Source organism: Falco cherrug, chromosome 2, assembly GCF_023634085.1.
Source record: "Falco cherrug isolate bFalChe1 chromosome 2, bFalChe1.pri, whole genome shotgun sequence".
NCBI classification, from domain to species: domain Eukaryota; kingdom Metazoa; phylum Chordata; class Aves; order Falconiformes; family Falconidae; genus Falco; species Falco cherrug.
In genome coordinates, this window is record NC_073698.1 from 56,258,302 (window position 1) to 56,271,965 (window position 13,664).

At 41.3% G+C, this 13,664-nt stretch overlaps 1 protein-coding gene across 1 annotated transcript in view; it reads left to right on the top strand.

The window, feature by feature from the left end:
- Positions 1–9,983: 9,983 nt before the first annotated feature.
- HS6ST3 (heparan sulfate 6-O-sulfotransferase 3) overlaps positions 9,984–13,664 on the top strand; it is a 306,619-nt gene continuing 302,938 nt past the window's right edge. Inside the window, exon 1 of the mRNA XM_055702808.1 lies at positions 9,984–11,043. Coding sequence (XP_055558783.1) covers positions 10,472–11,043 — 572 coding nt within the window. The 5' untranslated portion in view covers positions 9,984–10,471. The remainder of the gene's footprint in view (positions 11,044–13,664) is intronic.

A 13,664-nucleotide genomic window follows, 5' to 3' on the forward strand; every position in this document is an offset into this window, starting at 1 on the left:
TTACCGATTCAGTGGAAACCTAGAGTTGAACCCTGTTATGGTGGCTGGCATGCGCAATTTCCATAACAACTATTCTGTGACTCTTAAGTATAATTTATTTTAATTAAAGCTTTTTGTGGCTAAAGTGAAACAGAAAAAGCCATGCTGCTTTATTGTGTGAAATACAATGGATTTGTTTCCAGTGGAACAAACTCCAATGCTGCTTTTCAGATTTTGCTATGTCCCTTCTCATAGGTCTGTCATTTTGGCAATATTAGTAGTGAACTAGTAGATAGGTTTCTCGCTTGTCAGGGCTCATTTCAGCTCAATTCCCAAATGTGAAAAAGAATACTTATGGAAAAGTCATCTAAAGCTATTTCTTCCAATAATTTATGCTGAATATCTTTAGAGGGAACATAGAAGTATTTCTTTTGAATGATGCAAATTAATATTTTATGTCCTTTTCAGTTAATCTGAGTATATAAAAATTTCAATTTTTATGATTTATACACAAAGCTAATTACAATCCATTGTGAAGACAGCTTTAAAAATCAATGTAAAAAATAACAGTTACACATAAATGAAAGAGAAGCAAAAAGTGCAACCACAAGCTATTACACATATAATGAAAATGGATTTATTGCTCGAGTCTTTTATTACCTTCTATTATTAAACCATTAAGAAAGTCCCTTAAGTTTAATCCAAACTGGAAAAGACACATTCATATGCACATATACATGATGTTCCAGGCAAATACATACTAAAGGAACATTGTGAGAATTAAAGCTCCCAGAAGAAAATGAAAAATTATGATTCCCAGATCTCTGAAGTCAGCATGGTGTATCTCTCAATAAATTATAAAATGTGTGCTTTAAAATGTTCATAAACTATGGGAAAGTCAGGAATTACAGGGTTTTTTTTGCAGTGGAACATCCACAAATAAATTCAGTCCTAGGTTTGTAGTAGCCTAGCACATTTCTTTGGTTCCAAAGGCACTAGCCACTCAAAAATCTAAGGAAATACAGTCCCAGAGAAATACCGGGTCACTGAACACTTAAGTAACTGCAAAGTTGTGGTTTATATCTGTATATGAAGAGATTCAAATATGCATATTTCTGCAGCTTTGCACCTGTGTATTGAAGTGATTGCACATAATTAGCAATGTGATTATCAAATATGTTTTCACATATCGCATATAATTAGACTTACAGAAACACACTACATTTAGAATATTTTAATGTAGATAAACTTTGAGGGCAAAAATGAAGTGTTGTTAACGAAATGCAAATTGTTTAACCCCTAATGCACTAACTTCTGCTAATGATACCTCCTGTATCCTTCTGCTGGTGGAGGGGTTCTCAGCCGTGCAAGCTTACCACAGTGGTGAGGACAGTAGCCGGTGGGATGTGGTGTGCAGCCTTTGTCACCCCTCCCTAGTGCTGCTGAAGCAGTGATGTGCAGTTCCAGGCAATGGGACACTGAAGACGCAGGAAGAAAAAGAAACCAAAAGGATTAATGCTAGATGCATGCTATCTTGATGCATACTCTGTCACTAAAATAAAATGGTCAGGAATCCAGACAGATATTTGGCTAACTTCTAAGATTATATGCAGGCATATATGGTAATCACCTATAACTAATAACGCAGACTAAGGGAAAGTTATGTTTATATATTAGTTTGTAATAAAGCTAGGTTTCTGACTGGAAACCTTGGCTTTATTTTGGTTTTCCGTTATTCTTTGGTCATGATTTCCTAGATTAAATGATGTTAAATCAGAAATATGCTGCTGGTACTGGTTATTCACATTTGTTAACCTGTTGTTCATACTATAATTTTGAAAATCCTGACAGTTATAAACAATTTACTATGTTAGGCTGATATACTTAGGCCTCCTGAAAGCGTTAAGGTTAAATTATTGGTCTACTCTATGATACTAAAGAATGAAAAGTGAGACCCCGCCTGCTGGAGGCCCCAGCAAACTTTTCCAAAAGAGTCTTTGTAAGAGTATTCCTTCCAAAAGAAAGTGTAAGCTCCCATTTTCTCCACATTATTGCTATAAAACTGAGATTCTCAAACACTTTATTAAAGGTATGCAATTATAAAATCTCTGGACAACTTGTATCCTACTATTTCTTAGCAGTTGGGAGAGGGGATGATAATTATATTTAAAAACACCTATATTTAAATAAAATAGCTTTACAACTTATAAATTATTATAATCATAAACATCAATTAATATATTTTAATGGATGTTAATTCCCAGTTATGCTTGCACATAGCCACAGATGAGTGTGCAGGACTGATAATTGTTTTACAGATCAAAGTCTGATATTTCACTTGCCATCAGTGATCTGCAAGCCACAGTGTGACTACGCTGCTATGGGCCATCTTTGTCTTCTCTTTTCAGTGTAATTCTGGTGCAATTCTTACTCTGTTTGAGCTTTCCTTTTGCCACAAAATGGTGTAGAGTTTTGGTAGTTTGTAGATACATGCTTCTCCTCACTAAACCGCTTCAACTTCAGGTGCCCTTAGACCCCTTGGCCAAACAAGCTGCTTTAACCAACCTGTATTTTGATCTCCTTTTCTGCCGGCTGGAGAATTATTCCCTCATTTTTTGCTGATTTTTAATGCAACGAACACTCAAGCAATCTTCACCTCAACTCTCCCTCTGAATTTACAGTTTATTCATCTCAAACCTGTCACAGTGTTGAACAATTTTTCTTTCCTCTCATATTTCTTACCTAGTCATTGGTCTGTTGCAGACAGGCTGCAAGGACAACAGATCCTTCCCTCTGCTAAGGGTTAGGGGAACTTTTTCTATCTTGACATTTGTTGCCACAATTTGCCATTATAGGTTAAAATCCCCAGTTTGCATGGTAATAACAGTTCCTTGCATACTTTAATCTAAGATCATAAGATAAATTAGTGCTGGAGGCAGATGTCAAACCAAGACTTCAAGCTGAGTATGAGGATCATCTAACCTGTCTGCTACAGTATTAGGGACTTTTCCGCACTGTGACTTTTGTAGGTTGGCCAGATTTGAGGCAATAGGAGTAATTCCACTGCAGCCCCATCGGTGAAATAACTTAGATCTCCTCATAATTGAACCAGAATACTTCTCAGCATTTTCCAGAAGTGCAACTGAACTTTTAACTGAAAAATATTTACAGGACCAGTGTTTCACTGATCTTGGTAGGATAATTTAGAGAATAAATATTATCATTCATACATTTTATGAGTACACACACACAAAAATTAAATCTTTGTGTGGCTATACTTTAAGGAAGAATCGCTGATTACATGCCTTTAGGTGCTTATAGGATTATAGGTAAAAAAGAAAGAGTTAAGAAAAATCCCCAAACAGGAATTAGTCCTTCTCCAAAAAGGGCTGAATTGTTCTAAAAACTCCTGTAGCAGCACAGAAAAAAGTGCGGTTCTTGAATTCAGACTTCAAAGTATCCAGGTCAGCTTGCTGAAACAAGTCCAAGAAAGGTCTAGTAAGAAATAGTGGCAACCCAGAAAGCGATAACAGTTCTGAACTTGCTGTGATTTTCAGTAGAGGAATTGGAGGTCACTTATAAAAGAAAGGTTCAGGCTTGCAGACAGCTGTGAAAGTCAGATAGGGGTGCTAGAAGTTGAGCCTGATCTCCCATTTGCAATGCTTTCCTCCATTTTCCATCTGCATCCCACAGAGATCAGGTGAAAGAGATGAAAGAGTGTGAGATCAAATACTACAGAAATATTTTTTTCTGTCTTTGAGAGGGAAACTTTTTGGGAGATTTGTTTTTGTTGCTATTGGGGCTTTTTGGTTTTTCTTTTTAAATATTTTTTTTTTTTTTACATCACATCCCAAAGACTGAAAAGATGAACAAAAAAAGCAGGGGGGAGGAGGTCTAGTCGATCATTGATAATATTAATTCAGATTTATTTCTCAGAAGACACTAAGTTTCTAGACTCCATACAAAGTTATGATGGGGATTTGTATCAAGTTAGACCACATCTATACAGAGCGCATATAAGAGCCAGTCCTGAAGGAAAAGACAAGATATGGCCTGAATAACTTTGAAAACCGTAGTAATTTGACTTCTAGGCACAAGCAGAGGTGCTCAAGATAAACTGACAGTGCGATAAATTATGTTTTATGGGGACTTGCAGATTAAGACCACCTGAAAGGAAGATTTTCGCGTGATTCCAGGAGGAAGAAAAAAATTGCTGTGATGCATATCACCAGGTGGCACTGTTACACAGTCTTGCAGTTCCTATACTATACGAGAAGTTTGGGGGTCTTGGAAGGAATACTGATAGGGATATTAGTTTTTGCTAGGCAGAAGGAAGCATCTACCAGTTTCAGAAGAGACAGATCTCTCTCTGCATTGATCTCCCTGATCCGAGTCAATTCTTGAGAGGAAGTTGCAGTCTGGGAGCTTGGGCATTGACTTGGACACCTCAATCTTTAAATAAGGGAGGTTATTGCATGCTGTTAGACTGTTCTTTACTGGGAAAAACAAAAGAGCATATGCAAATGCAGTAGCGATATCCTTCACATCATTGACAGTGGCTTGAGTCTGTAGCGTTTGTACTTGTACCTGAATCTGGAAAAATAAATGTGGATGTGGTACAGATGACATGCCTTTGATCTGTAATAAGTCCACAAAAACTGCTCTGCAGTCTAGAGTTTGCATCATAAATATTGCAGGATTCAGAAGGCTGAGGGCAGAAAGGGATGTGTGTAAGTACGTCTAACTTCCTTTATGCATAGAACTGAAATGAGAGAGCAATTTGCTGTGTCTGTCCTGCTAAATGCTTTCCTCAGGCTGTCTTCATGTTACAGGTTCTGGTTGTAGAAAGCATGCATGAACAGCCCTATGTTTAGGGGTTTTGAGGATTACAAAAAAACCCACCCTGCATTTCATACTCTTTGCTTTCTTCCTTTGGTGCAGGACCAGCATTTGCTGCTACTCATTTGATATCACATCTTTCAATAACTGGAATATTTGTGACTTCACTTGAAGTATCTTCCCACTCGCCAACTCTATCTGGCCATGCCGTGAAGCTGCACATGTCTTTTGAACGGCAACAGCAGCCAGAGATGCTTTGGCTAATTTGCAGGCACTGGTCATGCCTCACATCACCCTTGCTACAGTTCTGATTATAGCTGGATACCAGCAATGCTCGCTGTTGCTTGCTCCTCGTTCCATCCCATTCTCTAGGCAGTAGACTCCAGTAAGCCCCGTACGTGGCCCTACATGCTAGAGATTTTCTCTGCTAGCTAACATACAATAACTTCAACCTGAGTTTTGTAATTTAATTTGGCTATACCACAGCACAAAAGGCAAGAGACAACATGGATTTTTCTTCCTTAAATTAAACTGCTCAGTGGTGTTGTCTACATTAGTACATCAAATATATTCAGGAACTTTCTTGGATACCGAGGCCAAATAGCATGGTATGATCTGACCTGTACTGAAGCTGTAATCTTAGTCACTGAGTGCTGGTTGGAAATGATCTCTGGAGTGGTTTGACTCCCAAACTATGTCCAAGAGTTGTTCGGGAGAGTGCTAGCTGGCACATGCCCAAACATGGTTAGAGCATTTTCTCATTATTTACTCCGCTAGAAGTTCACATTGCAAAGCCCAGGAATGATCTGTGGTGCAAGAGCAAAAGGTGACCACGTTTACATGGTAGAAAGGAGATCTACCTATAAATATCTAGTTTTGGCATTGATCTAAAAAATCTAGCTTGAAGCTTTCAGGAATGTTCCTTTTTTTGGGGAAACTCTCTTTCCAACAACTGTAACAAAAAAAAAAAAAGCTATTGTGATATTTCTGTGAGCATTTATATGATTTTAAACAAAAGAAAAATTACTAGAATGCTGTACCTGATTTAGGATGTTCCAGTTGTCCTACATCAGTGTCTTATGCAGGTGGAATTATGCATATTCAAAGCAGAATATAGCTGATCCTTTCTCTTGTAAGGAAAACATGCAGCAATATGTAAGAAATGACTTGCAGAAGCCACTACATATGGACTGGCACATATGTGACACTGACTGAAAACATTGTTTCTATATAGTCTGTGTTCTGACTAATGGAAATAAAAGGGGGTGATAGGTATAACGAAGTTATTAAGTCCAAAAAAAGAACAGTAAGCAGTAAAAGTGAAAATTAACAAGCCTTATAATGAATTGCAACTTTACAAGACGATGGACTGGTGACAATATAATGCAGAAATTGTTTTAAAAGGAAGAATACAGCACTCAGTGTGCTATTGAAATAGAAGGTTCAGTAAGTGTGCATACTAAAATTTAATCTGGCAAAAAATAAAGGAGGTTTATACTATGAACCTTGGAACAAATTAACCCCAGAGATGACTGAAGTTAGCATGAGTTTATTAATTTAATAATTGGTATCCTTGTGGCAAAGGAGACACCTGGGACGTGCTGCACAATGAACAATCGGTTTATTGGAAATCTCAACTGGCTAGAAGTGTTGAAACAACTCAGGTCAAGCAGTGATAAATAATTTAAAGAAACCAGTGTGAGGTAGCTGTCACTTTAATTTTACATGAACAGATCTATTAGATGTTAACCTTGTCAGACAGGTAATTGGTAAATGAAATCACACTTTTGTACCTTTGCTTTATAATATCGTTTGCTTACTTATGCGTTTTGTATAAACCTTGATGTTGGCACTGACACTATTTCACATGCCCATTGCTTCAGACTAGCAAATATTGTATTGACCTTTAAAATAAATGGTCAGTATGTCAATTTTTATTTTTAGCAACTTGGAAAATGTGTTGATTGTTACCTCAGAACTGGCAAGAAGAAGGGACATACTGTGCTGGATTTTAAAATAATATTGTGTGCACATTTTCACATGTCAGCACATCCATGACAGTAGAGCTGGCATGTAAATTTTAACAGGTAAAGGTATTCTGCCTGAAATTGTTACAAGGAATAGGTTATTTTGGAATTACTTTATGTGAATGCTTGGCGAACTCTAAGATATATGCTGACAGCACAAGATCTTGGAGAATTATTATGTTGGAAATAAGAAAATCCCAAATCTTACTTGTAATTGTTTTATTTTGAAATCCACAGCAACTACATTCATTTTGTAAGAGTATCTCAAAACGAGCTTGTAACTGACTTTGGATCGTCCTTGTAGTTAAACTCTCAGTGGAGATTTACAAGTTAGTTATACCTGAAAGGGAAAATGTTGGGATTGAACAGTGTTTGCAATGTTTAGGGCTTCATTTTGAGCCCAGTCGTGTTCCCGTAAAATTGATGCAAACATAACTGTGTTCAAAATGACCAGTATCATTACTTCATTGATGCTAATGAGTTACAGGCATTGACTTCTAAAGAAACTAACTGATTTTATTAAAGCTTAATCCCACAAGGCCTTGCACAAGTAACGTGGAACTCTATAAAGAGAATATAAAATACTATGAAATGAAAACACTGTGTTCTTTGTGTAGGGATATTTAGCCTCTGCTGAATATCATGAGACCCAGGCATACTCTGAGGACCCCAACCACTGTTTAAACTAGGGCCACAGTCAGTATAACTTGGGGTGAAACTGCAGAATCTGCATGCAGTTGGGCAGAACTGGGTGGTGGTTGGATGTGCTGTGGGCTGTGGTTCTACATAAAGCATGGTCCACAAACTGTCATTAAGAATATTAAAATTCATAAGTAAAAACCTGTCTTTGAAAGCTGCATAAATGCATTAATTCATATGGACCTCCAAATACTTTTTGCTAGTTTCAGCAAAATGAGAGCTTTTTAAAAGTCAAGTTTTTCATCTAAACCTCATTATAAATATTTTTATTTCTCTTGTACTTCCTTTCCATGCAGTAAAAAATATTTTTGCCAGTCTTCACAAATGAGTAACTGTCTTGAGTAAGTTTAAATAAATAAGAACTTCAAATTTAACTGAAATTCACAATTTCTCGGTTTAGCAAATTGAGCTTTGATCTCATTTTCATGGTGATGAAGGTACAGTGTCAACACTGTGGTATTTAATGAGAAAATTGTGAATTATGATAACATTTCTTTATCTTACTAAAAGCATTATCAGAGATACTTCAGTCTAAATCCTTTAGCAGTGCTTTTATTCCCAATATCAATTTACCCACACAAGCCTTACTAGTGCTATTCTGTTACCAGAACAAGGCTATATTTAATGTTGCTTGTTTTTCTTTTTCTTTTTTGAATAGGCTGAGGTGAGAACAAAATGCTTCTATATGTTACATGTATAAATATTTACATTTTTCTGGGATAGGCTTTCTGTCACCTTGTGAAAAGGAGGGGTTAAAATGCAACCTCATGAAGTCCACACTCAGAAGGCACAGGGAGTCCAAAAGCAAGTGAGCATGGTGGTGGGCAAAGCAGAGAAGAGTCAGGTCTCCTTAGAGAGAACACGGATGTTCTGCTTCTCTTGCTGGCAAAGAACGTGGTGATTTTCCAGGACAAAAATGCTCTTCTCCACTTTGGTAAGAGTGAGCGGGTGCACACCTCTTGTCATGATGGGAAGAAGACTGAATAGGTTTGTTTGACACCAAACTCTGCATTTTCTTCTGCCAGAGGATCGAGGGACCAGGCTTCCAGTACTGTGGTGCATGGCTATACAAGGGGAATTTCAGCAGGTAACCCATAGCTGTCATCCTACAAAATTTCACTGAAGATGTAAGTGCATTTCTTTTGATGTCTTGGCAAGACCCAATAATTCGCTACTCTCAGACTTTACCAGTGTAATACCTTAACAGTGCTGTGGGATGCTGGGAATGTGTATGTGTGTACGGTATGTTCATGTGTTTGATGTTGGGTGGTATGTGCTGTTGTTCTTGTGGTAGCAACTTGTGGAACATCTCACAACATTTAGTTTTAACTCTTTTTGTTTAAACCGTTTTCTGGTAATTTATAGTATTTCTGGCAAGTTTTAATGGGAGCTGATACTCTCTTCCAAGAGCCCAAATACTCTTACTTTCTGTATAAAGATACTCAGCTTAAAATGTGTTTGTCCAACTTTTTTTTTAAGTTTTGAAGTTTAATGGTCCCATGGGAAGGCACTACTTTTCAGCCTTCCAGAGGTAGAGTTGTCTTTAGAGTTGAGCAAGAAACTTGCTTTAGCACTGTCATATACCTGATTAATCCCTCAGTAAATAAAGGCACTCTGTAATTAAATAACCGGGATGTGCAATCAGTTCTAACATGAAATGTTTTGCATATTAATATATTATAATCCAGGAGCTGTGCGAGGCTTGTATTTGGATATGAAGTATTTGTAACAGACATTTAAAAATACAAGGAACTCACTGCAGACAAAACTTTTTGACAAAGCTCAGCTAAGCGTGACCTGTAAGCTAAAGATTTGTATGTTTATTAAAAAAAATAATTTCAATAGGGAAAACAACACAGTTTCCAACTGGGGACTGTTGCAAATATGTGAAAGGGCTTGAAAAATCAACTTCTGAATCTTTATTAAAGTAGCTGCTAGGGAATTGCTGTTGCTGCCTGGGAGAGATCAGGTTTTCTGCCAAGTCAATTCAGCATTTAGAATTTTGTGCTTTGAAGACCACGAGCACCAACAGCACCGCGGATGGTTTAATCTACAATTAATTAGTTAGTCTGTGTAGTAGCCAGTACCGTAGGACCTAGTTACATGAGATACTTAGAACACTTCGGTTATAAAACACGGGCTTGAAGCCTCAGGCGGTACAGGACACACACAGACACCACCCCCAAAACAAAGATAACGGGATATTAAGGAATTAAAAAGACAAACAACCCAACTCCATGCCGATTGCAGCGGCCCGCGAGCGGCCGCAACATCCCCGCTCACCTGGCGGAGCCCCCTTTTCAATCTGATTGGCTGCCTTCCGCCCCTCCCCCGACGCCTCATTGGCTGCTTCCACCTCCCCCCCCACCCGCGCACCATCGGTCTCCGTCCGGTACACCTGGAGAGGAGCGAGGAGCGGCTCCCACCAACCCCGTTTACTCGCTGCTCGCTCTCATTGGCGGTAGAGCCCGCGTGCTAGGCCCGCCCATTGGCTGCTCAGGCGGCCGGCTTTGTGTCGATTGGCTGACGGCCGGAGCCCGCCCCGCCGGGGGCCGAGCGGTGCGTTTGGGCTGGAGAGTTGTTGGCGGAGCGGACTTGGGAGCTGCTGCCGCTGCTGCTGCCGCCCGGCAGCGCGTGCCGGGGACGGTGCGAGGCGCTCCCGCCACGGCGCCTCCCGCTCGGCGGGCCGCTCCCCTTCGCCTCAGCCGCGGGGAGCGGGCCCGGGATGGCCGCCTCGGGCGGGCTGGAGCGCGGCGCGCTGGTCTGAGCTGAGCGGAGCCGAGCGGGGCCAGCCGCGGCCGCCTGCGAGGGCCATGTCGTCGGGAGGGGAGCCGGGCGCGCTTCGCCTGCGGGATCCGACCGGGGCGGCTGCCCTGTCAGCGCCCGGCAGCGCCTAAGCCTGTGCCGCGCAGCCCCCGCGCATCGCCATGGACGAGCGCTTCAACAGGTGGCTGCTGCCGCCGCTGCTGGCGCTGCTCTTCTTGCTCATCGTCTACCAGTACGTGTCGCCCGCCTGCCCCGGCGCCGCCTGCCCCCGGCGCCCGCCGGCCTCCGCCGCCCGCCGCGGGGGGGGCCCGGCGGAGCGGGAGGAGGAGGAGGCGGCGGCGACAGTAGGCGCTGCGGAGGAGGAGGTGGCGGCGGCGGGCGCGCTGCCGCGGCTGGTGGCCAAGTTCCCGTTCGCGCGGGGGGAGCTGTGTCGGCGGGTGCAGTTCGACATGCGGGGCCGCGACGTGATCGTTTTCCTGCACATCCAGAAGACGGGCGGCACCACCTTCGGGCGGCACCTGGTGCGCAACATCCGCCTGGAGCAGCCCTGCTACTGCCGGGCCGGGCAGAAGAAGTGCGCCTGCCACCGCCCGGGCGGCGACAAGGACACCTGGCTCTTCTCCCGCTTCTCCACCGGCTGGAGCTGCGGGCTGCACGCCGACTGGACCGAGCTCACCAGCTGCGTGCCCGCCGCCATGGAGCGCCGCGGCTGCGCCGGCAACCGCACCCTCAGGTCAGTGCGGGGGGGCGGGCAGCGTTGCCGCCGACGTGAAATGTGGCCCGGCGCGGCGGGCCGGCTCCCTGTGCCTGGGTCCCGCTCTCCGGCAGTGTGGCGAGCACTGGCCGCTGCCGGCGTCGTTCAGAAGCAAACGTAAAAAAAAAAATAAAAAAAAAACCCCAAAAGTCTCACTCCGGAAAGAGGCTCTAGCTGGGCTGTTCCCCTCCCCGGTTGTGACCTGTAGTTGCATTCGCTTCGCCTCAGATTTCTGCTGATTCCACGCAGCGTGCGTGCAGTTGCCTCTTGTACAGGTTAGCGCGGGAGAAACTCCGCTCGGCTTTATGCGAGTTCCCCACCTATTTGTCCTTTTAAAACTTGCTTTTAGCGAAACGCTGAACGGCTGTGCGTAAGCGGAGCGCCTCTGCAGCATCTAATGGATCGCTGCAGCTGCTGAATGGTCTAACTAGAGTGGAGTTTGACGTATCCAGAAGCCTTTAAACTCTTTTCCCCGTGTTTCTTGCTGGCAGATAGGCTGGCTCTCTGCTTCCCGTTGCATACTGATCGCTCGCTGTACGGGCGAGCTGAAAGTCGGGAGGCCATGTGTGCCAGATTCCGGGCGGGGAACGCAGTACTAACAACAAATCATGCTGTTAATGTTCTTTTGACGACAGTGGAAAAATTCTGAATTTTGTGTGCGTGTTGCCTCTCTGCATGTTAGCTTGTGATGTTGTATTTTGTTGGGTCTTGCAAAAGGTCTTGCCTGTAATTACAATGGAAAGTGTCAGATGGGTAGTCTCTCGCAATACGAGGTAGCGCTAGGTGATTCAGGAAGTTTTGGGCTTTGTTCTGATTTGTTTACCATTAAATCAGATTTGCAGGCTAATATTAGATCCTGTCTTTATTTGTGTGATAGATTTTGAACATGTGTAGTCAGAAATTATGAGCTGGGTTCTCTCTTAAACTGCTGCACTGTAATGATTGTAATGTCAACATCTGTAAAATATTTGGGAAAAATACCTTTCTTTTTTTTGGTAGTTATGGTTTTCCAGATAACTTACGTTCTTTCACTTTACTATCCATCTTGATTTTGAGTCCGCAAACTTTAAATTTTCAGTAGGACCACTCACACATTGTGTTTGGTGTCTTGTCATTTAAAAACAAGTACAGTCCATGACATAGCCAGACTGATTTTCACAGGACCTATTCGTCAAGACAATAGAGTTGACTATTGTTGTTTAACAATTTGAAGATTATTTGATGTGAACATCAAAGGCCCTCCCATACCACAAAGCTAATAGTCACCTTTGGTGCGACACCAGTCAGGATATTTTGAATTTATTCTTGATGGTTGTGAACTTGGACTGTACTTGCAGTATACTGCTAAGGTAATTCATTCAATTTTTTGAAAAATGTTTAGCTGAAGGTAAAGTGTATGTATTTGTGAATGTCCTCAAGGACAAAATAATTTGGTGGTAACTGTACAGCTTTAAGGAATATTCAGTAAACTTGTAAGGTAAACCAGGGAGGGGAGGAGGAAGAGTAATACTTGTAGAAATGTGTGAAAATATGTAATCTGCCACCGAAGTAGTCTTTTTTTCCTTTCTCATGAAGAATATTAATAGGTAAATAACTGAGCATTAAATGAAATGCAAAGATTACAGGACAGCTATAAAATTGGGGTGGTGGCTTCAGTACTTTTAAATGAAAACATTCTAAATTTAAAACTGAGTTGAATTACAAAGCAGATCATAGTGCTTATTTGTTGGATAATTAGTAATTATTTTGACTGGAGAAAGACGTGCACTGACATTTCACCAATATAGCTGAACCATGTTTTTTTGGTTTGTTTTTTTTTTTTTTTTTGGTTTAGTTAGTGAATGATCTGCTTACTGTGACATAGCAGTTCTGTGTCAGAGAACTGAGGAAAGTGCTGTGAGTAACTATTTGTTGCATTGTTCTAATACTCATTCTTTCTTGTATCATATCCTGTGCTGGGCAGACACCTTTTCGTTTATCCCTTTGCTTTCTCTGTATAATCATGTAGCTTGACTTCAGTTTTTCAGAGGTCTAAAATGAATTGGGTAAGCTCAGAGTATGGATTATCTCTGCTGTGAATGTCTTTGCTTGTGGTAAAGTTGGAATCAAGCCTAAAATACTTTGCTGGAGGACTGTACTATTACAGACATGCGTCTAAGTATTTTTTTTTTTTTCTTTAATGTCTGAATGGAGAATTGAGAATGATGAGACTATACCAAAAAAAGGCAAGAAACTAGCATATGAGTCTAACGTAAAGCATACTGATTATTTTTTGGTCATCCTTTAAAGCTTCTGAGTGTATTTGAGGCGTTAGACTTCCTTGGGTAGCTCAACTTTTCTCATCTACCTTCCAGCCATGGAGTCAGAAAATCAGGCTAAATTGGTTAAATATCTGACAGTGAATTTTCTTTGTCTCTAGAAGGAGGCAGCAGGACAAAAAATTACAAATTTGGTACCAAGGTGTTTGGTCTCTTGTGCCATGTATTTGATGCAGTGAGGATTATGTTAAGTGTATTTTGGATTTTTTTTTTTTGTTTCTTCTCATAGCAGGCTGTTAATATAATCTTGTCTTTCAGATCTATATATGTAGTCTGTCTTTT